The sequence below is a fragment of the Enhydra lutris genome, unplaced genomic scaffold (assembly GCF_002288905.1).
Source record: "Enhydra lutris kenyoni isolate GAN:26980312 unplaced genomic scaffold, ASM228890v2 scaffoldscaffold42, whole genome shotgun sequence".
Classification (NCBI taxonomy): domain Eukaryota; kingdom Metazoa; phylum Chordata; class Mammalia; order Carnivora; family Mustelidae; genus Enhydra; species Enhydra lutris.
This window is the reverse complement of record NW_019154126.1, coordinates 9,837,747-9,864,351: the sequence shown is the minus strand read 5'-3', so window position 1 is coordinate 9,864,351 and position 26,605 is coordinate 9,837,747. Positions and strand designations below refer to the sequence as shown.

At 37.4% G+C, this 26,605-nt stretch overlaps 2 protein-coding genes across 6 annotated transcripts in view; one reads left to right on the top strand and one right to left on the bottom strand.

The window, feature by feature from the left end:
* Positions 1-22,987, top strand: LOC111155595 (suppressor of variegation 3-9 homolog 2). Of its 4 annotated transcripts, none has more exons than XM_022515850.1 (6): positions 43-562; positions 2,826-2,971; positions 15,581-16,252; positions 18,306-18,452; positions 19,782-19,911; positions 21,942-22,987. In XM_022515850.1, exons 1-6 carry the CDS (start codon positions 130-132, stop codon positions 22,052-22,054), a joined length of 1,641 nt encoding a protein of 546 aa, XP_022371558.1. In that variant the 5' UTR covers positions 43-129; the 3' UTR covers positions 22,055-22,987. The 4 variants fall into 4 exon arrangements, with proteins under 4 accessions (XP_022371561.1, XP_022371558.1, XP_022371562.1 ...); XM_022515854.1 differs by lacking the exon at positions 21,942-22,987 and adding an exon at positions 20,678-21,759 and having other exon boundaries at positions 43-160; positions 15,581-15,712; XM_022515851.1 differs by lacking the exon at positions 21,942-22,987 and adding an exon at positions 20,678-21,759 and having other exon boundaries at positions 43-160.
* The window catches only part of LOC111155594 (DNA cross-link repair 1C), a 42,692-nt gene continuing 39,070 nt past the window's right edge, over positions 22,984-26,605 (bottom strand). For both annotated transcript variants that reach the window (XM_022515848.1, XM_022515849.1), the window contains one exon: positions 22,984-26,455. In XM_022515848.1, coding sequence (XP_022371556.1) covers positions 25,536-26,455 — 920 coding nt within the window. In that variant the 3' untranslated portion in view covers positions 22,984-25,535. The remainder of the gene's footprint in view (positions 26,456-26,605) is intronic.

The window sequence follows — 26,605 nt, the reverse complement described above, 5'->3', positions numbered from 1 at the left end:
GGACGCGTCGCAGATTCCATCCCCCAGCCCGGGGCCCCCCGACTCCCGCGCAGGTCGGGCAGGGGCGGGGCGTCAAGCCAGCTGAGCTATCCCGTCAGACCGCGCCAGTTTGAATGAAAGCTCTTCAAGATGGCGGCGGTCGGGACCGAGGCGCGAGGAGGTGAGGGCTGGAGAGCGGCACCCCTCAATATCCCCCGTTCTCCAGGCAAACTCCCAAGGCCCAGGAAGCGGGGCCGGGATCCGTGGGGCCGCCAGAGCGCGACGCGGCGAAACGCCGCCTTCCACTCTGCTGACACCTTGGCCCCTAAAGGCGCCCCGCGGGCTTCACCCTTCCCCCGGTCCCTGACCCTTCTCACAGCACGGCCCGCTCGCTCCCCGCAGTCTCCTCCTGCGCCCCGCTTCCGCTGGGCCCGGTCCGCGCGCCCTGCTCCGAGGTCGACTGTCTCTCGCTCCTTGGAGGTCCCGCGGACTCCGTGGCCCGGCCTCCGCTGCCCGTTGGGCCGGAGGCCCCTCCCCGCCTGGTCGCCGTGTGGAGGTATTCGGGCGGCCGCCGCGGCTCCTGGTAATCCCCGGGGGGGTGCTCGAGTGCCTGTGGGCACGCGTGTGGTTTACTCCTTTGTGGTGGTTTGGGCGGGACGTTTTGTGTTCCGGCTGGCTTTTTAACTGGGGAGCGGGAAGTACCCGGTGGTGTAAATGTGACCTCAGTATAAGAGGAAAAAAGAAATTGGGGCTGAAGTGTGAACCCTCAGGAAATAAGTGAGCATACGCCTCAGTATGGACGCACTAGAAGGGTTAATTCCCCGTCGGAGAATATCCCAGTAAGTGGGTGTTTGAAGACGTAGCCTCTGGCTTAAGGTAATTTTTATACCCACCGGGTACTTGCGTGTTACTTATGCGGACGCCAGAGAATTTAGATACCTAGCGTGTAGTGCTTGTGTGTGTGCGCCTGCCTGCCGCGCGCACCCCCTGAAAGACTGGAATTTTCAAGGCATTCTAGAATTTAAAGTGTTTGCTTGCGCTACTCTCCACCTAGATTATGAGCTCATTATCCCCAAACTTTTCTTCCGCTAGAGGTTAGTGTGAACTTAGTGTAAGGTTTTTGTAGTGGGTAATGAAATGTTTAATCTTCCAAATGAATTATCTTCTACATTATTATAGATAATCAGAATTGTTAACCAAGGGTTTGCGGTTTTCTATGTTACAGTCTTTTTCTCAAAAATAGCGTTTCCGTTCAGGGTTGTCTTGAACCTCAGGTTAAACTAGATAAAAATGGTAGGGACAACAAGACATACACAGCTTGGGTGATATCCAAGAGGAACCTCCTTTGCCCGTGATCAGCATAGTGAGGATAACTTTACACAAAGCATCCCCAAGTTTTTTTAAATGGAAGACATTTTAAGTGGTCATTTCTCTTACAGCACTCTCCTACACCCAAACCACTACTCCACCGTAAGCAGTCTCTCCCCCAAATATTTTTTTGGAGAAAATACCTTTCATTTTTGTAGTCTAGAATTATGAATCTTTTGTAGGAAGCGGGGTGGTGGAAATCGTGCTTCAGGGTTTCTGACAATGAAGCCCCAGTATGAGTTGGGAAGGGTGAGGGAAGGATATTGTAAGAGCTGCTGTGTGTTCTCTCTTCCTTCGAAATTTACCTCAAAACAAAAGGTTATCAGAACTACCTTGGAGAGCTACCAAGTAAAGCTTGAATTTACTGGTAGATTTTGTTTGGTTAATTCCACTTAACTCCCACCCTCACATTTTTTCAGTGAATCTGAAATCTGGAAAGATGGAAATATCACTAACGTCAGGTAGGCAGATAGCAAAGGCTGGGGCAGAGGACCCTTGATTCTCTGGAGTGCTTACCATAACACTAGCAATAAAACCAAGTTTATTACATATTTCTAAACATCAGTTTGCGGTAACATATTTTATATGCCATATGGTAGCATACTGTTTACAGAAATTTGTGAGTAAAAATCTTCAGCATATTTAGTTACTGGCTTCTCTAAGGTTAAGTATGAGTGTGTCTGATTTTTTTTTTTTAATTTGGTATATGGATTATGTAAATTGATTACTCTGTTTTACAAATCTTGGCTTTAAAAACAATACAGGAAATGAGTATTATGAAAATAAATTCTTCATTATTTGTTATAACTCTTGGGTTTATTTACCTTGATAATAATACAGCATAGGCAAAATAATAAATGAAGTTAAAATTTCCTTCAGCATTTCAGAATGGGAAAAGTAGGGCATGTGATTGATGTAAAACTGTGATACTATAGAGTTATATTTCAATTAGATTTCATTTCTTATTGACCAACAAAGAGAAAGGGAGAAAGTTGTTTTGAATAACTTGTAAGGATGTTTTTAAAATATATTTAAGATATTTTTAACAAGTTTGCCTTAGAGATCTACATTTCATTAAAACCAATTATATTCTTTGTATTCTATGCAGAATATAATGGAAAAGATAAAAATATTATCTCTGTTGACCTTTGCATCTATATGTAATTTTAAGAAAGCTTACAGACATGAAACTTTTTGTTCAGGTAGCTTAGTAGAAATTAATTTACATTAATTAAGCATAGTAGGATAGAGACCTATGAAAAAAAAAATCCAAGAAGACCAGTTTCCCAAAATAGTTCCTTAATGCTTAACTTTTTCTGGAAGACACGTAAATGGTTTCTTGTCCTATGAATTTTCAGTTCTATAAAATTGCCAGTTGAAGGGTGGGATATAGAGGTCTTAAGTTTTTCCTTTTTTTTTTTTTTTGCTTTAATTGAGTAGCTACTTCATTAGTAAAGAATTCTATTTTCTTATTGTAGCTTGGTGTGTGCCTTGCCTAGTTTCACTTGATACTCTTCAGGAATTATGTAGAAAAGAAAAACTCACATGTAAATCGATTGGAATCACCAAAAGGAATCTAAACAATTATGAGGTGGAATACTTGTGTGACTACAAGGTAGTAAAGGTAAGGCAAATATCTAGCCCCTTAAAAGAGACCTAATCAGACTTCAATTCAGTATTTCATATTTCTGTAACCTAAAAAGAACCTTAAAAGTAAGCAAAAGCTCTTAATGTTAAAAATTCTAAGCCATAATAAATTTATATGTCCTAGCATCTATATTGCCAAATAACACTGAGAGGATTTTGAAGCATTAAATGTTCTCGCATTAGAATATTTTAAGGTGCTTATATCATTCTACATCCAACTCTTGATTATCTCCATGTGGATTACCAGAGCAAATGTTTTATCTCATATTGGCTTCTCCTGTCATTCATTTTGTTCCTGAATCATATTTCCCCACTATCATCTGAAATAAACCTAGAAATTCAGACCCAATTTTAGTGCTATTGAATCTCCTCGGGAAGCATTACCATTTATATGTCCTGTATCATGTCAAACTCCAGATATTAGGGAGGTTCTGGGTGCAGTAGGATGGCTTGGAGTTTGAAATTATTTCTGATCTTCGGTTGGTACTTTGAGGCTTTATCAAAGTCATTCAACTTCTCTGGGCCTCACTTGATTCCTGTTTCTCTTTAAAATGACAGGTTTGGGGCACCTGGGTGGCCCAGTGGGGTAAAGCCTCTGCCTTCCGCTCAGAGCATCAGGCTCTCTGCTCCTCGGGGAGCCTGCTTCTTCCTCTCTCTCTGCCTGCCTCTCTGCCTACTTGGGATCTCTCTCTTTCTGTCAAATAAATAAATAAAATCTTTAAAAAAAATAAAATGACAGGTTTATTTTCCTAAGAACCTTCCTCAATCTAAACCTTATGATATATTTTTGAGTAATTCATCATCTTTCTTTTGCCTGTTCCTCTCCAAGAACTCTTTTTTGGTCATTTAGTTGTCATTTCTTCCAGACATATGAATTAGAAATCCTCCTCCTTTGTCTTTCATATTGATTCAGTCATTAAATCCAGTTCTTCCTTTGAAACATCCATCATCTTTTCATTTAATTACCTTCCCCACTCAATGGGATTTTATGATCAAGCATTTCATTACACTCTTCAGCAACCTTCAACCCCAAAACAGCCCAGTCACCTGGCATCTCAGTGTATAAACTGGCCTGACCAATCTAGCCAAAAATATCCTATAATCACACATACTGACATCATTAAAGCTTATTTCTAATCTCACTCCACTTAGTTCTACAAAAGGTTTTTGTTATTTTCTACATAAGGCTTTTATCTGTTGCTTTCTTTTCCTTGTCAACAATTTTTCTAACTTCTATTACTTTTTTGGACTTCTTACTCTATCCTTCATCTTTATATTCAGCCACAGACAGGGAAGTATTTACTTCCCTTTCTTCTATTTCTGTGAAAAATGGGTTCCTCTCAATTTACTTTTACACCAGTTATCTCTATCTTTGCTGTCCCAGTTTTTCGGTTTTCTTCCTCCATCCCTGTAAGGATTTCGCTTAATCCCTGATGCTTTTGTGTGTGTGTGCGCGTGTGTGTGTTTCCACTGACTTCTCTCAGTAAAACCTATTCAGGTTTCCCCCAGTCTTTCTTCAACCTTATCTCCCCACTCAAGCATTCCTGTCTTCTACTTCGTTTCCAATTATCTTTTTAAAACAGCTTTGTCAAGATGTATTTCACATACCGTACACTAATTTAAATTAAGGTGTACAATTCAGAGCTTTTAGCATGCTCTCAGAGTTACTCGAAAGTTGCCTATGGTGATGGTTGCACATTTTCATTACACCAAAAAGGAACTCTGCACTACTCAGCCACCACTCCCCAAACCTCCCCAGTCTTCTTCCCCCATTGGCCCTACCCAACCTGTAATCTACTTTCTGTTTCTGTAGATTTGCCTGTATGGACAATTCACACAAACAGAAGCTTACAGTATGTATGTGGTTCTTTGTGATTGGTTTCTTTCACTTAGCATGGTGTTTTCAAGGTTTGTTTATGTTGTAGCATGTATTAATACATCATTCCTTTTTATTGCCAACTATTCCATTATAGGGATATGGCATATATAATTTACTCTGTACTTGGACATTTGGGTTGTTTCTGTTTGGGGGCTATTATAAATAATGCTCTTATAAACATTCATGTAGAGAATTTTGTACGGACATGTTTTCATGTCTCTTGGATATATACCTAAGAGTTGAATTGCTGGGTCATACAGTTTCTGTGTTTAATCATTTGAGGAAATGCCAAACTTTTCCAAAGGGATACTCCCACTAGCAGTGTTACAAGTGTTTCAATTTCTCTACCTCCTTACCAACACATGTTATTATCTGACTCTTTGATTATAGCTCTCCTAGTGGATGTGGAGTAGTACCTCCTTGTGGTTTTGATTTGCATTTCTCTGATGGTTAATGATGCTGAGCATTTTTTCATGTGCTTTTCAGCCATTTGTATATCTTTGGAAAACTGTCCATTCCAAGCCTTTGCCCAATTTTTAAAATTGGGGTTTTTTTTTAATTAAATAATACTAATAGTTCTTTATATGTGCCAAATAGTCCCTCATGAGATACACAGTTTATAAAAATTTTCTCCTGGGGTTTGTCTCTTCACTTCTCATGAACTTTTTAACCCATTTTATTCTGATTTATGCTTCTCTCAGTGAACTCCTAATTCCAAATATGAGGACCTCAAATCTTACTCTCCTTAGCAATGTCTGACACTGTTGGCCTCTCTTTTCTTTGATATTCTCTTGTTCAAGGAGAGACTGCCTATGCTCATACTCCATATCTACCATCTATTAGTTGAGTGGCTTTTAGCAAATTACTTAGCCTCTCTATTTCATCACTTATAAGGTGAGGATACTTGTAGTATCCATCTATAGGGTTATGATTAGCATTAAATGAGTTGATGTAGATAAATGCTTACAACAGAGACTCACCTGTGATAGTCATATTGTAGAAGTGTTGTCTATCATTGTTACTCATCTCTAGCTCCCCTCCTTTTTCTACCTATTTTTCTTACTATTCTTTCTGAATCTCCTTTTTTGTCTCTTGGCTGTCCTTCCTCTGAAAGTAAATAACCTCCACAGCTCTGTCCTTGGCCCTCTTCTCACCTTGAAGTGACTCTGTAGATGACCTCTTTCCCCATGGTTTCTACTTCTATCTGTTTCACTCATGATTGTCAAATCTTTGTGAGGCATTGACCTCTTTATGAACTTCATTTCAAACTGGACACTGTACAGGTTCCCATATTCAGCATATTCAAAACTGTACCTGTTTTCCTCAGATCTGCATCCTGATCTAGTAGTGTTCCCTATCTAAGCTAAAAAACCGTAATACCTCCATTTACGTAACATTTTAAGTTCAGACATTTTCAGTTCTTCCTTTCTACCTACCCTCTAATAGGATAGAGGGTACCCTCTGCCTCCCCTCTCTTTGTGTTTTCCTGTTCATTCTTGCTGTACTTGAACAGTTAGTTACATCAGGGTCTGTGCCTACATTGGAGGCGCTACCTTTATTCTTAATACAGGATTCTGACTGTTGTAGTTAGGTTTTAGATAGCTTTTGTTCTTTGGTTTCCCCTTCGTTCTTCTCATCAGTCCTTTTGGCTTCTGTTTTGGAATAAGCACCCTTACTTGCACATTTCGGTCCCTCATTTCTTCTTGTTTCTAGCACAAATTACTTTATAAGCTGGTATTATTTCAATATACCGCTCCCTTTTTTCTTTCTTCCCTATCACACTCAGGGCACGTACCCCTTCATTTAGCTCGTTAAGAGACACTGTTTCAATACCATATTCCTCAAAACCATTACAGATGTTTCTAAAACACAGTTCTGATTGCGTTAGGGCCTTGCTATAGACCTTTTAATGGCTACCAATCTAAGCTGAGACCTTTTGTACTGAGGTTCTTTATTATCTGGCCATCAGCTACCTTTCCAGCTTCATCTCCTACTTTTTTTTTTTTCCATCTCCTAATTTTTATCCACATGGAAATACTTATAAATTCTTTTATTTAGCTAACATTTAATGAGCACCTACTATGAGCTAGGCATCCTTGTACCCTTTTGCTGTTCTTATCCAGTTCCCTCTTTGGAATACTGTTGTTCCCATTCTTTCCTTGACAGAATTCTCTTTGGCCTGGAAAGTTGAGCTGAAAGGTTACCTATTTTTGAGGCTTCTTCCCTCCCCCATTTCCCTAAAATTAATTGCTTTATAATCAGGACTTAATGAGCACTGTTCTTACTATTCTAGAACTTGACACATTTTATAGCTTGGTTTCATACCTTCTCTGCTAAATTGGCAACCATTTAGGGCTAGGACTCTGTCTTACTGTAGTTTCTAGTTTCTGTAGTATTTAGTTAGTGCTTAATGAATTGAATTGGCTTCTGCATCAGTGATTTCTCCAATCCTCACAATCACCAGTACACTAGATCTTCTTAGCTTCATATTTAGATTACAGCAGCAATCTATTGACTAATAGCTCCTGTATCATCTTTCTGTCATTTCAATAAACATTTGATTTCTTTTGTGTGTCAGGTATGACATTAGATTCTGGGAAGAATAAAGATTAATCAGAAACTGTCTCTCACCTTAAGGAACTCACAGCCTGCTGGAAAGATGGACAAGTAAACCATCCACTGCAGTATAGTAAAATAAGTGCAGTAGCAGACTTCATTATGTATCTGTGGGAGGTGCACCAGGGCCAGGTTACAGAAAGCTTCCCAGAAGAGGGGATATCGCACTGGGGCCTAAAAAAAGATAGGTACACTGTCACTCATAGTTTTTCTACAGAGAATGGAGTGCTAGAATGTGGGAGTGGGAACGAATGAGAGATGAATGAAGGAACTTTCACAGCATTCTCCAGTAATGGGGGAATCATTTGCCCAGTTATCTGGGCAAGAAATTATAATGTTTAAATTAAAGGAGATAAAGAGAAATAAGTAAATTTTTAAAAAATTATCATGGTTATAAAATGTACAATTCTATGATTTAGTGGTTAGGATTGGGTAGAAATCCAGCAGTGAGGGAATCCACATGTATGAAAACATGGGCTTCTGACTTGTAGTGTAGATAATACTGCTTACCAAGACCCAGCAATATAGGAGGATTAAGGTAGAAGGACCGTGTTGGGTTTGGAGGTGAAGGTTGAGAACATTTAAGTGTAAGATGATTGGTACATGGTTGAGAATGTGGCTTTAAGTTAGAATGATAACTGGAAACAGATTTTGAAGTAATTGGCAAAAAGATAGCAGTTGAAGCTCTGAGAATGGATACAGTTACCCGTTAATTAACAGATATTTATTGCCATCTGCCATGTCATATGCTAGATACTAGGGATCTCAGCAATTAATGACACAGCGGTATGGCCCTTGATACATGGACTTGGTCTTCTAATGAGGATAGAAAACCTTAAGTGTAATTGTACAACGTACTTACGGTTGAGGTAAGTGCTAATGTAACAGCACGTTGTAACTTCTGGAGAAACTAGGCAGCCGTTCCTAAGAAATGGTGTTTAAACTCAGTCCCAAAGGATGGGACGAGAAGTAGGGAAGGGTCTTAAGGCAGAAGAGAACCTGAAATCTTCAAGGAGTAGAAAGTGTGAGTGGAACATAGTCAGCAAGAGGGATCGAAAGGATCCCTAGAAGGATGTGGAGGACCCAGAGAGCACAGCTCCCTACTCTCCAAGAAAAGAATTTGGACTTTATCTTAAGAGCAGTAGGGAAACATTTAGTGGTTTTGACCAGGGGAATGACATAATGAGATGCATGTGTTGAAGATGGAGTTCTGGCTCTTGGGCCATGAATGGTTTGAAAATGGTTAGAGGCTACTGTAGTTCAAGTAAAGAAAATGTGAGAAGAGAATAAGGACTGATGAGTAGTATGGGGGGAATGGGGGGAGTGATTCTCATGGGAAGAACTATAAAAGCAACTGAGACAAACTGGCAAGAAAGGTAGGAAGAAAACCAGAAGAATCAATCATGAGACCTGAGGGAGAGGTAGTGTCAGCACAAGAGGGAAGAAGCCAATGGGTCACAGAAGAACCATGAGGGACCCTTTGGATTGAGCAATGGAAGGGTCATTGATGCTGTTAGAGCCATATATATATATATATATATATATATATATATATCTTGAGATATATGTATGTATGTATGTGTATATATATATATATATATATATATATATTTGTGCATGGATAGAAGTCGTCAAAATAGAATGAATTAAAGAATAAATTAGAGGTGAAGGATGCCTGGGTGGCTCAGTCAGTTGGGTGTCTGCCTTGGCTCAGGTCATGATCCCAGGGTTCCTGGCATGGAATCCTGCATCAGGTTCCTTGCTCGGTAGGGAGCCTGCGTCTTCCTCTGCCTACCACTCCTCTTGCTTGTGCGCTCTCTCTCTTTCTCTCTGACAAATAAAATCTCAGAAAGAAAAGGAAGGGAGGGAGGGAGGGAGGGATGAAGGAAGGAGAAAGAAAAAAAGAAGAGAAAAAAGAAAGAAATTAGAGGTGAAAGTAGAGTCAAGTAGTATGGACCATGCTTTGAAGAATTCTAGCTTTGAAGAAAGGGAGTAAGGGCTATGCAAGTTTTAAAGGTGTTTATAATTATATATTTCAAAATCTGCAAAGGTAATCTATGTATGTGATTTTAGAAATCGAATGTTATAGAAAGTGAACTTAAACTGAAAAGAAATCTTCCACCCCTGTGACCTTTAGTCTCCCATCTCTCAACTTTTAGTAATTAATCCTATCTTTTTGAAATTCCTTACATATTCCAGCATTTATATCTCAAAGGTGGTTTCGTTTAATATTGCTTTTTAAAAATGAGGGAGGCTTAAGGGGCGCCTGGGTGGCTCAGTGGGTTAAAGCCTCTGCCTTCAGCTCAGGTCATAATCCCAGGGTCCTGGGATTGAGCCCCGCATCAGGCTCTCTGCCCCATGGGGAGCCTGCTTTCCTTCCTCTCTCTCTGCCTGCCTCTCTGCCTACTTGGGATTGCTGGCTGTCAAATTAAAAAAAAAAAAAAAAAAATATTTTAAAAAAAAAAGGGGGGGGAAAAAAAGCAAAAAAAAAAAAAAAAATCAGGGAGGTTTAAATGCTGGTGAGAACAAGTAGGGAGAGCCTGAAGAGACAGGAGAGGTGGGATAATTGATGAAGTACATCTCTTGTATCTGCATCCACCTTTTCCCTAGTTACACGTCCAGGGAAGGATGGAAATTAAGGGAGTTTCTCTTTTCTCTCTGCATTAGGAATAGAGGTCTAGTGCTACCGAAAATAATGGGGGAGGTAGTGGGATTGTGACCTTGAACAAAATGGAGGAGTTCTGAAATAGCCAGTTTGGGAAATGGAATGAACGCTCACTGGAGGAACAGCAAGTCTCTTACTGTTGTGAGTTCATGTTGGGGTCCACTTGAACAATTTGTGGTAGTGTCAGGGCTGTATGGTTTTTCTGCACCATGTTCTTGCCATGTTCACCTTTCATACAGAAACATTTCTGACAAAACTGTGAATACTCTTTATTAACATACTTAGCTCATCAGTGAAGAACGAGAACCCCCATACACATTGGTAAGGCTTCTCCCTTAATAAGCATATATTAAGAAAGAAATACTACCAAAGCTTTGACTTCATAAAGTATCCAGGTAGTTCTGTGTCTCTAGAACCACCACAGAGCATGGCTCATACTGGGAGAATTGTCCACATCTAACATAGATTAATATTCCTGAAAGACTGATTGCACTTAGAGGGGTTTGTTAAGAACTAGAATAACATAGAAATCATTTGACTAAAATCCATATTTTAGGCATCAGGAAAAGAGGACTCCAAGAAAAGGCTTTTCCAGGGTCATGTTGCTCAGTTGTGTCAGTCTTAGGCCACTAGCCCAATTCTCAGAATTGCTACTTGGTTAGTTTACTGGCCTGAAAATCCAATGACTTTCCATGGAACACTAGTGTTTCCATAATTAGATTCAGGCTGTTCTACCACTAATACTGAAAAAGATGATTTCAAAACTTGATGGAAAAATTAGCTAAGAGGAAGATAGTTTTTGTTTTTTTGTTCTCCCATATATATATATATTAGGGTTTTGTGCTTGCTACCACTTACTGGCTATAGACTGCTGATGACAGAATAAATATTGAAAAAAGACACGAATTAATAGCCAGATCAAACTTAACAGGTTGTATTTCTTTTAAAGATCCATATGGTTACTCTTGTGATTTTTTTTTTTTATTGCATACATGTTGGTAGTCATATTTTTTGTTTTGCATTCAGAAACATTTAGTCAAAGCGTGGGATATAGTAGGCAATTGTGCTTGGTTTGGGGGCTATGAAGAATAAGATTTCATCCCTCTTGGTCTCTGGTTAAGTTTAGAAATGGGAACACAAGAGGATTGGCAGTAGTCAGTTCTCCCTAGGCGAGAGAGGCAGGAAAGACTTCACAGGATAGGTGACATTTGAACTGACTTCTGAAGATGAATAGGTTTTCCATACATAAAAAATGAGACGAAAATAAGTTAATTATGGAAATGTAAGAGGCCATTTTAACTAGAACTTTGTAAAGAAAGGAGAAAGGGGTGAAAAGGCCTGGCATGTTCAAATATTAGCAGCCATGATTCAGTATGGTTTCAGTATGGCTAGAGAGGGTTATGTGAATGGGGCCATGCCGGAAGACTGTGTTAGGCATCAAGGACCCAATCAAGAATGATCTTTAACAGGAAGTTTGAACTTCATTCTTTAGGCAGTGGGGGAGCCATTAAAATTCTTAAGCGAGAAAGTTACAGAATGACTGGTGCTATGGATTTCTTATTTTTATAAGAAAACTTAAAGATAAATTAGGGTGTCGTCAGTTTGGAGGTACGGAAACAAATTAGAAGATTAATTCAGTAATCCCAGCAAGAATTGAAGGCCTGAAATAACTAGAGCTGTGGTAATAAAGATGGACAGTAACAAGAATCTGAAGAAACTTGGTGACAGATTAAGAAGGAGAATCTATATTGAGCTCCTAGTTTGTGACTCATGTGACTGGGTATATGATGGGTAAGATTACCCTTGATGGGGGACAGTGGTGAGTTCCATGGAGATAGATGGATATAAGAACCTGTTGGACATCCAGTAGGCTATTGGATGCATGGTTGTGCCGATAAGGTTTTGGAAATCATCAGTATGTAATTAACACCACTGGAGTGATGAGGTTGCCCAGAGAGCATTTAGAGCAAGGATTCTTAACCTCTGGAATCCAAATATTCGCCATTATCCAAATTAGTATATATGTGACATTTGTTAGGGGAAGGTCCATAGCTTTCTTCAGATTCTCAAAAGCGATAAATACTTACTTGGTGTGGAAAGGGGCCTAGGACAGAGCCCCAAGTATCTTCATTAAGTGATGGGCAGTGATAGTGAGTAGTCTCAGCAAAGAAGGCAGTAAAGGAACAATAGTGAAGAGAGAAATGTGATGTCAAAGCCCAAGTCAAGTAACATGTAGACTGAAGAGTCATTGGCTTGGCAATTAGAAAACTTGTAAATTGTTTCTAATAAACAAGATGGAATCAGATGTATTTGTATGTAATGAAGCTTTCCACAGAACCCCCATGGCTTTCTAAGAATTATAAAAACCATTGGCCTACAAAAAAGTTCAAATGCCTCTGTCGAGTGTTCAGGGCTAAAATTTGCTCTTGCCTTGCTGTTACAGTTTAACGTCTCGCTTCAGTATTCTGAACTAGCCAAAGCGATCTCTTGACTGTTTTCTGGATACTTCATACAAATCTTAGCCCCACGCTTTTGCTGGTGTTTTTCATCCTGCCTGCCCTATTCCCCCCCAACAAATCCTAGCAGTCTTTCACAGTTTAGTTTGTTCTGCTATCTCTGTGCTCCTTTCTGACTATATTGATTTCCTCCTTTATATCAGTGGTAATTACTGTCTTGTTTTGTCATTTAAAATTGTACCGCCTTGCATTGCTACTTACTTTATATGTTATTGCCGCCTTTTCCCAGTGAGAGTTTACTCCTAAAGACTAGCAGTACCTTACATCTCATCACACCCCCTAGTGGCTTGAGCTTTCACGTACTTATTTTAAATACTAAAATATTTGAATGAATTTAACCTAAGCCAAATATAGTGGGAGAAAATGTGTTTAAGAAAAAATTCTTATGATGCATTCTAAATGATACAGGAGTGATTGACAGGTCATTTTACAGCCGTACTCCATTTCTATGGGTAATCAAGAGTTGATTGCGTATCAGAATAAAATACTGATATATATAAGGCTTCTGGGCTTTTATTTGGAATTTTTAATGAATTAATTAAATTTGTTAGGCCAAACTAATTTTTCTGTGTAAAATTACTAATTTTTCAAGATGGAAATATCTTTTTTTGGATTTAAAGTAAAATGCACTTACTAAAATAAGTCTACAAGTAGAAATAAAATATTACTAGTATTTCTATACTGTTTTGCCAAAGGCACTCACATTTTATAAACATCTTTACCATCCGTAAATTAAGTAGGTACTGATGGGGTTAACATACAAAACTTATTGACTAACAATGCAGCTGGCTCATTACTAAACAATATGATATATTACTTTGGAACCTGACTTCAGTGTCATGGTGTTGCTGGTTTTGCTGAATGATAATTTAGCTTAATCTGATTTTGAAGCCAGTGTTTGTCTTTCTTCCATTATTTGCTGAAAACTTTTGGCATAATCCAGGGTTATGGTAGGAAAACTGTAGCAAAAAAAAAAAAAAAAAGGCCAGAGTTGCATTGCTTTATTCCACAGTCAGAAAAATTAAAAAACTTTCTTAGTTAAGAAGTAGAATAAATATGTTAGATACTCCTATGTGGGTCACATTGTTGTTGAGCAGATATCTACTAACATAAATCCTAAATTGTAGTAGTTACCTGACAGGAGTCTGTGTAACACTTAGTAATCCAGTTTGACTAACATTTCAATATGTTTAAGCTTTTCCTTTTTTTCCCTGAAATCAGAATATGTATTTTCAAAAGAGTATAGTTTTTGTGCATATCCTCACACCTTAATTTAACCACATTTTTTAAACCGGTAAAGCATATTTTGACCATTTTCATAAAGAAGGAAAGTTCCTTTAATTCCCAAGCAGTATTGCTTATTGAGTAGAATATACTAAAACATTGAGACAGATCAGTGGGAAGAAGATAAACTAACTCAGTGGCTGAGTGACTTGCTTCAGCAAAGCTGCCTGGGGGCTCCTTTACCCCAGTTTGTGGCTCAGCAGCATTTCCTAAACGTTCCAGGTTATTTGGCATGAATAAATTATGAATAGTAAAACAAGTGTTATATGTATCCTTTATAATAAAAACTTAATAAAAATGAATTTTTTTAATAAAAATTAAAAGGGAAAAGCAGGTGTATCCCAATTAAGTTTTTAATCCACATCCATGATTTAAAATAACTAAAAACTGTAGAATATACAGTTTAATCCCTTTCATATTTTAGAATGTGGATATATGTGAGTTATTCTGGCGGACAAAGAAAAAATTGAAGGACTTTGGAATTTTATTATACACACTTAACTACCTTTTTAAAGAGAAACTTAACATGGCATTCCCTGATTTTAAGGGAAGAGAACCTAGTCAAGTCGCTGGGGTAGGAAGGCAAAATTCTAGGGACCAACAGCAATGTGGGAGCTAAATCAAAATGTTTGATCTTTGATGGGTTGAGTGCCTGCTACCTTCTCCATTCACGGGTGAGTCTAAATAAGGTAAGAATTCTCTGGATTCATGATGTCCAGTAAAATAATATAAGCTACATAAATATAACTTTAAATTTTTAGTAATCACATTAAACAAGTGAAATGAAACAGGTGAGACTGCTTTCAGTAATATATTAATTGGGGGCTTCTGGTTGGCTCAGTCGGTAGAGTGTGTGACTGTTGATCTTGAGGTTGTGAGTTTGAGCCTCATGTTGGGCACAGAGAGTTGTTTAAACAATTCAATCTTTTAAAAAAAATAATTTATTTAATCCAGTAAAAGCAATATTTTTCAGTATGTAATCAGTATTTTTCAGATGTTAAGAAGTATTCTAGTTTTTTGTGTGTTTAGTGTTTGTAATTCAGTGTGTATTGCATTTAAAGCACACCTCAATTTGGGCTAGTCACATTTCAGGTGCTTGATAGCTGCATGCTGCTAGGAATGACTGTATTGGACACTGTCTCTCTAGAACATCTAAGAGATGTGTGCCCATGATATTGAGAAATAGAACTTGCCTTATATCCAATGTAAAATATTAAAATTCCCTACCTTAGTCGATGCCTCCATCTGTGCTGGCCGGGTGAAGCACTAACATAGGTCATAAATTGTTAGTTTTGAGAATACCTGTTTCCAGGATCGAGATAAATAAGAAATACGACTTTAACAATGACTGGCAACATATTTGTGAATTTCAGTACTCTTATCTTCATATGCAGTTCTTTCACCTGTGCTTTCAAACATACGATGCCACAACTAAATTCCGTACATAATTTATGTAATATAAAGAAAAATGTTTTGTATTTTGTATTTCATCCACTAGAAACCTCTGACTCTATATGCTGAGCTTTATTAAGAAGAATGATAACGGCTACCTTACTCTTTAAGATACTAAATTATTTTAAGTAATTAGGACTGTCATCTGATTTCAATTTTCTTTTATATTTTAAGGATATGGAATATTATCTTGTAAAATGGAAAGGATGGCCAGATTCTACAAACACTTGGGAACCTTTGCAAAATCTCAAGTGCCCATTACTTCTTCAGCAGTTCTCTAATGACAAGCATAATTATTTATCTCTGGTAAACAAAGGCAAAGCAATATCTCTAAAAGACAATAACAAAGCTTTGAAACCTGCCATTGCTGAGTACATTGTAAAGAAGGCTAAACAAAGGATAGCTCTGCAGAGATGGCAAGATGAACTCAACAGAAGAAAAAATCATAAAGGAATGATTTTTGTTGAAAATACTGTTGACTTAGAGGGCCCACCTTCAGACTTCTACTACATTAATGAATACAAACCAGCTCCTGGAATCAGCTTAGTCAATGAAGCTACCTTTGGTTGTTCATGTACAGATTGCTTCTTTGAGAAATGTTGTCCTGCTGAAGCTGGAGTTCTTTTGGCTTATAATAAAAACCAGCAAATTAAAATCCCACCTGGTACCCCCATTTATGAATGCAACTCAAGGTGTCAATGTGGACCTGATTGTCCCAATAGGATTGTACAAAAAGGCACCCAGTATTCACTTTGCATCTTTCGAACTAGCAATGGTTGTGGCTGGGGTGTAAAAACCCTTGTGAAGATTAAAAGGATGAGTTTTGTCATGGAATATGTTGGAGAGGTATGTTCACCTTATACCAAACAATGGAAGGTTTATGCTTTTTTTTATATCAGTAACAAATATTGGTACATTTTTATATTACCATTTGCAAGTATGTAAAAATTTCAGGTTTGAGAGAAGGGTTCACTGGCATAGTTAGAGATACAAACTTGTATATGAACAACAACAACAAAAAATATATATATATATATAATGACAAAATTGTCTTCTTTCAGAACCATCCATTAATAGTCATTGAAACTGGAATTTGTAAAATATGACAATTTTACATAAAAGCCCTAAGAAGAAAATCAGATCTAAACATCTGCTGACTTTGAAAACTTTTAGATAATTCATCCACTTGACTAAATATGGTTAAGTGTAGTTGGCAAAACTAAACATTATATCAACGTGAGAGATACTGTAGACAAATGCTCTCTGAGCAAGTGTTGTAAAATAAACTTAAAAGCATTTATTGCATCCACCAGAAAATCCAAATTCTTTGTAGCTCAGCAAGAGACTCTTCTCTAAATTGCTAAAGACTGAACTGATATTCTTGTACGTATAATGTAAATTTAGAAAAAATAGTATTTGTATGTACCACATACTATTTTGAGCACCTTATGTTTTAACTCGTTAATCCTTTCAATAACTGGGAGGTAGTACTGTTATCTCCATTATTATAGATGAGGAAACAGGCACAGAGAAGTTGAGCAACTTGCACAAGGTCACGTTGTAGTGAAGAGGAGCCAGGATTCAAAACCAAGTCTCTAAGATGAGTGTGCTTTGCCCCTGAGCTACACTTCCTCAAACTGGGTGAAGGATTAAGTCGTGACTAGAATACAAGTGTGACTTACGTATCTCAGGTTGTCACATCTGACATTTTAAAAGTGAATTAGGTCATGTGTAATTATCTGTATTCATCTAGAATACTGAGATTAAATTGGATACTTCGATCCTTCAATTTTTAGACAACAGCAGATTATTGTAAATCACTATTCGAGATCTTGTATGCCAGATCTTGTATAATCGAATTATTTTTGTATAATCAGATTCTCCCATTTTGGCTTACTGAATGCAGTGGTTAAGTCTGGTTGACACCATGAATCACTTTAGACATTTTTGGTTTCCTAAGCTGAGCATCTGGTAAAGCTGTGTTCTTAGAACAGAACTGTTGGTTTTGAGCTACAGAATTTCATGAAAACAGCTGATTCAGCAAAACTAAACTTTGTCCATACAGTTGACTGCAAATTTAGCATGCCTTCTTTCCTATATTTGTAACAAATTTCCATTTGTAACTGCACAGATTAGTTCTGGGAATAATAACCTTTTAGAGTATCTTTACTTTTTTTTAAAAATTAACATATAATGTATTACTGGTTCAGAGGTGCACGTCTGTGATTCTTCAGTCTTGTGTAATACCCAGTGCTCATTTATATCACATGCCCTCCTTAATGTCCATCAGCCAGTTACCTCATCCTTCTACACCTCCCCTTCACCCCCAGCAACCCTCAGTTTGTTTCCTCTGATTAAGAGTCTCTTAAGGTTTGTTCCCATCTGGTTTGATCTTGTTTTATTTTTTCCTCTCTTGCCCCTATGATCCTCTGTTTTGTTTCTTAAATTCCACATATCAGTGAGATCATACGATAATTGTCTTTCTCTGATTGACTTATTTAGCTAAGCATAATACCCTCTAGTTCCATCTGTGTCGTTGTAAATGAGTATCTTTACTTGTAAATTTAATCCTTTACATTCCCTTATGTCCTACAGAAAGCTATAATTGGGTAGCGTTTTGAACATCTGAATACATTGGAATGAAAGTAGTACTGTCTTAATGGTGGGTTGTCCTAATTTCTGTCTTAAACAGCCTTGATTCTTTTGCAGTCATTTCTACCCTTAGTTTCCCACATCTTTTCATCCAGCTCTTCTAGAGTAGTTTGTGTGAATATTTGTCTTGATGACACTCTAATTTCTTTTTAAACCTTTGTAGGCATTAGTATGTTAATAATTTATGGATGAGTGTTTCTTCAGTTCAACAATAGCTATATAATATACTATAGTTTTTTCTTTTTAGGTAATCACAAGTGAAGAAGCTGAAAGACGGGGGCAGTTATATGACAACAAGGGAATCACATATCTCTTTGATCTGGATTATGAATCTGATGAATTCACAGTGGATGCAGCCCGATATGGAAATGTCTCTCATTTTGTGAATCACAGTGTAAGTGACACTTAAAGAATAGACAGGACTAATCAACTTAGCAGTGTTTTTAATGATTTTCCATAGTTGAGGAATAATTATCTTTAAATTACTTATTCTTTTAATATTTCTAGAGTATTTTAATATAAAGACCTCTTAGGTTAGGTTATGGTATTATTGCTGTATTAGGAAAATTCACCGAGGTACCTACCAAATACCATGCATTCTGCAGAGTTTTTATGTATGCTACTTCATTTAATCATTCCATAACTTCGTAAGTTAGGTTTTGTCTTAATGTAGAGGATGAAGTTAGTGGAGGAATTAAGCAGGTAGAAAGGTTAGGAATCACATGCAGCTGGAGGGGTTAACATGTAACATGTTAATACATATATAAAACTTAAGAACTTGTAGAGTACTTAAGTATTTAGGGCTATTTTTCTAAGTTATAAGTTAGTATTTTTAATTCATGTTTGAAACGAACTTAGAATACACCTGGAACTCTAACTGTAGAATTTTATACTCTGTAAACTATTTGTAAAAATAAGAGAGATGAATAGTTACTGGGTACCTACTAAGTGCCCACAGGTAAGGGTAGGTTATGTAGCTGCCCATCTAAGGAAGTAGGCCATGCTAAACTTTCCTTGGATTTTATACCGAGAAACTAGTTTATGTTTAAATAGTGAAATGTCAGAGACCTTCTGACTCTTTTGTTAGCTTTTTTGATTGACTTAAACTTTGCTTTAATTTTTTTTTCCTAATGATAAATTTGAGATACTCTCAAAATAGATGTATTCTAAACAGGTAAACACTTAACTTTGATTTCTTAGGATGATTCACTAGATGTTTCTTCTTGCATTATCCAGAATTTAATGTAGAATTTTCAAAATATTAAAGAGTTCCAAATAGAAGTTAAAGCAATGAAACTGCATGCAGTATGAAATTTGAGTTGTATAATGCTGACTTTTTTTTTTACTTGATTTTTTAAATAGTTATCAATAAGTTATTGAAATGAACTACATACAGGTGAAATGATAATGTTATCCAGGGTTTGCATGACAAGTCCTCAGAGATGTTAAAAGGTTGAGACTGGATGAAACAGGATTGGTAAAAATGTTAATTGTTAAAGCTGCAGGGTGAATATATGTGGAATATTTTTACTAGTGTTGTGTATGTCTGAGATTTTCTATAAGTGAAAACACTTAATTTGCGTGCCTCAAAGACTGCTGAACAATAATGTAATTTCTAATAGAACTTAAAATAATAGTCAAGAAATTAAATATTTTATATGGCATGTAGAAGAGCCTATTCATGTCATTTTTTACATAAATGGATTCTAATGTTCCTTTTTAGTGTGACCCAAATCTTCAGGTTTTCAATGTTTTCATTGACAACCTTGACACCCGTCTTCCCCGAATAGCATTATTTTCCACAAGAACCATATATGCTGGAGAAGAGCTCACTTTTGATTATCAAATGAAAGGTATGGTTTTCAAGTACAGTTTGGTGTTCAGTTGTTTCAGTTATGAAGAATCAGAGTAGTAAAAGTCCTGAACCAAAAGATCGGAACCAAGCAAATATTAAAGAAGAGAAAAAACGAGGTCACAAAGCTAATCTGACAGAGGTAGAACTAGAATCCAGGTCTGCCTGACCTTAAGCTGAGTAATGCTCTTTTCTCTGTATCACGTTGCCAGCTGCTTTTTTCATAAGTTCCATTATGAGAGCTTATTATACATCTTTTCTCAATATTACTTAAATTTTAAATTTTAAAATTGTAATGCATTTCTGAATATTTACTAAGAGATGTATATTCAAAAGATTGAAAATACAACTTAAATCACAAGTGAACTTAATCCATTCCTACTTGGATTTGGCTTTTTTCAAAAAAAGAAAAATGGTATTTTGTTTCCTTTATTGTAACAATATGTTTTTTCTTTCCTTTGTTTTTTTTCTAAGTATTAATTACAAGTTGTTGCTATTTGGCCTCACTTTATGGCCCTTAAGTCATGTATGAAACTAAATGTTTATCAGATTTTCCCATTAATTCCCATCATTTCCGAAAGCTATTCTTAGAAATATGGGCTAATAGCATATGCTTTTATCTCTTACTAGCCCACGCCATCCTTTGAAGATAATTCAATGATCTGTTTCTGAATATTCACATTTACTTAAAACTGTGATAGAAAATTTGAACTTCCTTCTGAATTGTCTTAACTCTTATTTCCATATTTCTTTTCCTATGTAATCAGGTTCTGGAGATATATCTTCAGATTCTCTTGACCACAGCCCAGCCAAAAAGAGGGTCAGAACTGTGTGCAAGTGTGGAGCTGTGACTTGCAGAGGTTACCTCAACTGAATTTTCAGGAAATAGAGCTGATGATTGTAGTTTTGTTTTTTTCTAATGTTGACATTTCAAAAAAGTATTTGGGACTCTTTTCATATTATCAAGACTATATGCTTTGTTAATTTACAGTTCACGTTTCAAACTATTGGCCAAATGTATTACTGATGCTTCTGAAGAGAAGAACACAGGGTCATAGACTAATTTGAAATACACATATTTAGTAATGAGATACCAGACATGAAAACTATTTACAGATGAGCATATACATACATACGAAGTCTGTGGGAATAAAGAAATGCCTCCTTCGGTGTTTAAGCATTGAACTGATAGTCAACACTCAGATCAAATATGCAACCTGAGTACACCTTGAATTTAGAGAAAGGTAATCCAGTTTGGGCAAATATATACAAGTGTTATTTCTGTTCTGTTGTCATTCCCATTATTACTTACTGTACTTGTATTTGAGACAAACAGATGATACTGAATTATACTATTTTCCTACTTTCATGAAAATATTGGGTCTTACTGATATAGAAATTTAAGATTAAAATTAAATATAAAAGAATTTAATTACAGCTCAGTTTCACATTTTGAAGCTGTTATATGAGGCATGTATGTCTGAACCAATAATTCTTCAAGACTTTTATTCCCTTAAAAGAAAAATTTCCAAAAAGCTCTCAAATTGTAGCATGGCTGACCATTATGCTGCCTTGAAAGGATGGGGCAGTGGGACCACAGGAGGGTTTTTGGAGTGCCAGGTAGAGGAAAGGGAGCACTTGAAGGGCCCTTCTTAGTGCCATGAATTAAGAGATCCATGTTGAGTACCTCTGGTCTAAACATAAACAGTAAAACGAGCTACTCCTGGTTGCATCTGCACCTAAAAATAATGTTTCATACAATACATTCATATTACATCTTCTGAATTTCAGGCAGTTTTAACATTTCCACCAAATTTAATTATTTTTATATTTCGTACAGGCCCTTCTTAAAATAATCTATATTTTGAACTGATACTTATTTTTTATACATGAATTTTTTAAATGTGATAAAGCTAAACTTGGCTTGGCCAAAGTGTGTACCTGAATAATGAGAACTTTTTTTACTTGAACCATGAAGACTGAAATGGAATATATTCCTTGTTTGGTTTTTGTTTTTATTTTCCTGCATAGTAAAACCTCAATCGGGAAAAAATGTGTTTTCATCTCTCATTGTGGCATTTGTAATCATGGTGTCCAACATAAAGGTAAGCGCAGCAAGTAAATCTGGCTTTCAGTATTCCTAATTAAATTATACCTAAGCTCATTGCCCCATTGCTTTAATGACCTAAAATAAGTTTGGGTAAAATTGAATTGACTTCAAGAATGCAGCACTTCAAATATCTTCTTAATTTCGAGCCTCTTTTTTGGGAGAATGCATCTTTATTATGCATTATACTGCTGCCACATGACTTTGCTCTTTCATAATATAGGGTAAAATTTTACATGTTTGGAGTCTCAGTGTATTAACCAAAATCTGCAGGTGTCAACGAAAAATACATTTTTGGGTGCCATTTCTTAGGTTTTCTTTATGAGAAAATAGTTACATGGTGTCTGTGGTAAGAAAGCATCACAGATTTACAGGTGCTTCAGTGGCCAAGCTTACTCTGAATTACAATTCTCACGGGTTTAAAGGTATAATTTTAATATTTTTCTTAAGAAGTCTGTGTTTTACTGTCCAGTTAGTCTTGTCTACTTCTTGTGGTAAAAACAAATGTAAAACAGGAGGGCAAAGGGAATGGCTATTTTCAGTAAATTTGTTTCATTTTGTCCTTATTACTAGAAATTTAATGGGTCTTTGAGAGTTTAATTATCCGTGTTACCCTTATTTTATTAAAAAGCTGGACCTAATCAGTAAAATAGAAACTCCCTACATGAAGCTATTAAAAGGCTTTAACTATTTTAAGTCAACATTTAGCTTCTTTAGTTTCCCAAGTTGTCAGAATTTGTTCTCAGTATAAATATAGCCAATATTCAAGGGTAATATTTAGATTGAGTTAAAACTGTAAATCCACTGTGCGAGTTGTATTGATACTGTTTTCAGTACCTACACGAGGATCGTGATAAACAGTTGGTAATCTCAGGGTCTTCTCCTCCTCTGTGCAAAATCTAGACTGCACTTATTTTTCTTACAGTTCATTTTTCTTCAGCAAAATAAATTTAGTTTGGCGTTTGATTTTCTATTTATCGTGGCTTAGCTTTGTTTCTATTTTACTGTCATTTCCAGTAAGGCTTTGTACAAAAGGGTCAAAAAACACTGGTGCATTCTGGACTACTTGCTTTTGAGATTAGCCAAAGGTTTTTACACCGTTCCTTTTAAAGTTTATCGTGGTCATGGTTGATCCATTTGAATATTAAAGTAGAATTTTACATAGCCTAAAATGGATATGGATGGATACTTGTAAAATGTCTTGAGCATTATTAGTCACCAGGTTACTTAAACACATTGTGCTAAATAAAAACTGCCTGGAACTGTAAGGGAATTTTCAACTAAAGCTCCTATTCTTTGAGCTCCTCATAAACTGGTGAGGTTGGTGCTCTCAACCCTGGACCACAGCAGAGGGAAGGGAGTCTAGACTAGTTAGGTAACAGCAACGTGCCCAAGATCACCCGGCTCCAGGCCAGTAAACTATCTGACTAAAAGGTCCTCAACTCTGTACCGTTTGTTTAAACAAACATGTAACCCTGGGGTTCCTCTGTAAGGCAAATGTGGCTAGCCACAGCACTGTTTTAGGACTATCTTGGCATTTTGAAACTTTTTTTCACGTTTTTTCTACTTTACAGTTCTTAAAGTAAAAATCAAATAGCCACTATACTGAGTCCTGCCCGGTCCTGTGCTCTCTCCGAGAAGCATTATTGCCCAGCGGCTGAGTGCGCACACTCTGAGCTTGGAGTGCCTGCGTTTTCAGTCCCGGCTTTCCCCCCTCCCAGCTGTGTGAACTAACCTCTCTGTGCCTTAGCCTCCTCATTTGTGAATGGGGAGAATAAACTTATCTACCTCAAAAGGGTGTTGGTGAGGAATAAAGGAGTTGGTGTCCAGCGTATAAGAGAATGGAGCATCATCACAAAGTAAGTGCCGTACATAAGTGTCTGCTAGTTATTCTGTACTGCGAGCCCGTACTTTAAAATCTTGGGTGAGCACAAGGTGGTGGTGGTGGTGGTTTTTAAGTTTGTTCGAGTGCTCCTAGCCCTTAAATTCCTTCAGCTGGCATTTAGTATGCCAGGTTGACCTAGAAAAAACAGTGAGAACATGGCACTATGTAATGTAAATTGGCGATGTGATTATAAAGTGCTAAAGACTTCAGCAGAATGTGTCCAGGCGTGTGTTGAGTTCCCACCTTGGGTTATAAACTAGACTGTTAAGATGAGGTCTTTGGTGTCAGTGAACATATAGTTACATTCGATTATATGATTTGTAATAATGAAGTGTAACGAATTTTTAGAACTGTAAATAGAAAATGAAGTCTCTGGGTTCTTGTATTAGGCCTGTTGTAGTTATGAGGTGATATTCAACCAATGATCTGCAACCTCTACTGGTCTCTAGTGATTTTATATTCATTGGCATTTAGGTAATAGTACTCATAGGAGAGGGGCAAAATGGGATCCGTGTTAGTTTTACTTCAGTCATATGGAGTCTGTGGAATGTGTTTCATCAAAAGCTGGGAGTAGCTGCTGAGCTAGGAAAAAGGGATCAGTGCAGCCTGGCGATACTGCTTATCATTTAAATGGATCTGCAAACTGTCTTAGAGATGTCACTTAAACTTGTTTTAATTGCCATCTCTCCCTTTGCTTCCTTAATTTGTAAAATGCCAGCAAACCGCAAAATGCTGGAGAAAATCTGTTAATAGGATTGTGTGAAACACAGAACTATGCAAAAATGTAACCCACTGATGGACTTGAAGGAAATCAGACGACTCCCAGAACACACGTACGCTTTTGCCATTTAATTATTTTCTTTCAGGTCCTAATTTTTCCACTTTTACATTTGTCATTGTATTCACACCAGCACTCTTAAGTGATATGTCTTTTGAGATAAATAAGGGGCTGATTTTTTGATGTTTTTATGACCCTGCAGGTTACGGTCGTCTAGTGCGGTCAGTGTGCCACGGGCACCTGTTAGTGGGTGGAGTGTTCTGCGTCCATTAGGTTCAGCTGGTCGGTGGTGCTCTTCAGTTCTTCTGTATTCCTGCTTACCTTCTGTATGCTCGTTCTGTTACTGAGAGAGGAGTGGGAGTCTCCAGCTCAAACTCTGCATTAGTCTTTCTTGTTGGTTTTTTCTTTGTATACATTGAAGCTCTTTTTAGGCACATACACTTCTAGCCTTGTGTCTTCTTTGTGAACTGGACCTTTTATCATTAGAAATTTGTGTGCTATTAATATAACCATTCCAGCTTTAAGGTATTTAGATATCTTTTCCCATCCCTTACTTTTAACCTACCTGCCTCATTTGCAGTGAGTTTCTTAGTGACTGCATATGGGAGGGTTGTTTTCATTTGTGTGTTTTGACCATTTTCACTTAACGTAATTATTGGTGTTAGGATTTAGTTCTACCATATCTTTTCTCTTTTTTAGCACTATTTTTTGTTCTCTGCTTCCCCTTCACTGTGCTGTTTTAGGTTACAGGAGCATTTTTCAGTACTCCACTCTCCTGTGTCTGTTACCACTTGGACTCTTAACTCTTTGTGTAGGGTTTTTAGTGATTGCTCTAGAACGCAAGGTTTTTAATTTTTAAGTATCTAAGAGTGAGCTTTTTCTTTTTTCAATGACTATATCCTCACCTGTTGCCAGCTTCTCATATAAATATTGTAAATGCTCTCCTTTAGGTAGCTCCGCTTCCGGTGTTGAGGGAATTTCAAAATCTGAGGAGCTCTGGGAGTCTGCAGTGGTGCTAAGATTTAGCGAACTTTTCTCCTGAGGTATGTGTATCCCACTGCTTAGAGCAGTCGGTTCTCCAGCACTGGGAACGATCTTTACGTCTTGATTTCTGTGTTTCAAGTCAGAGTGAGTCTCCTTTGGACAAAGTACACTTTGTTCCATCTGAGAAGCAGGAATATGCTCTTTGATTCTTGGTCTGTAGCTACCTTTGTTTAAGGAGGTAATATCCCCACTCTTTCTCTCTTGGGATGATAACAAGACAGTATCAGATTGGCTGTCCCAGCCTTGACTCCCTTGTTCAGATATGTGTGTTGACTGAGAAGAATTCTGGGAAGAGATGTGAGTTGATTCCCCATCAGAGTCACTAAAAAGCTTCGGTGACTGAGAGCCCCCTGCCTCTGTGGAAGAAGAGGGGTTTTCCAAACCCTCGTCTGTGATTTCATCATTTCTTTGAAAGAATACTTCCCACTGTGGTACTTCTACATCAGCCTTTGGCTGCTGGTGGGTAACGGCTCCCAGGTCTTCTTGAGACGAAGCTGGAGTCTGTAATTCTTCTTCACTCTCACTGTTAGATTCTTCACAATCTACAAAGTTTGCCCAAGGAGAGGTTTGCATACCCTCTGCTTTGAGGTAGCCGGTGCTTTGCCTTTGTTGTTCAGGCTGGGGTTGTGCTGCGGTCATTACAAATACCTCAGGGTGAAGAGTTAGCTGGTATGGAGCCTTGTGCCTTAGCGGTAATGGCACAGGGTCATCAAAGAGGTCATCTTCCTCCTCTGCGGAAAAACACAAGGAGAAATATGGGAAACACAGAATGCAGAGGGAGCCAATTTGTGCTTTTAATTTAAGATCCAATTTGTGGCATTTAGCTATGTTTTCATTTGGTGGAACTGCAAATAATAGTTCACTCTTCTTCTAAGAAAAAG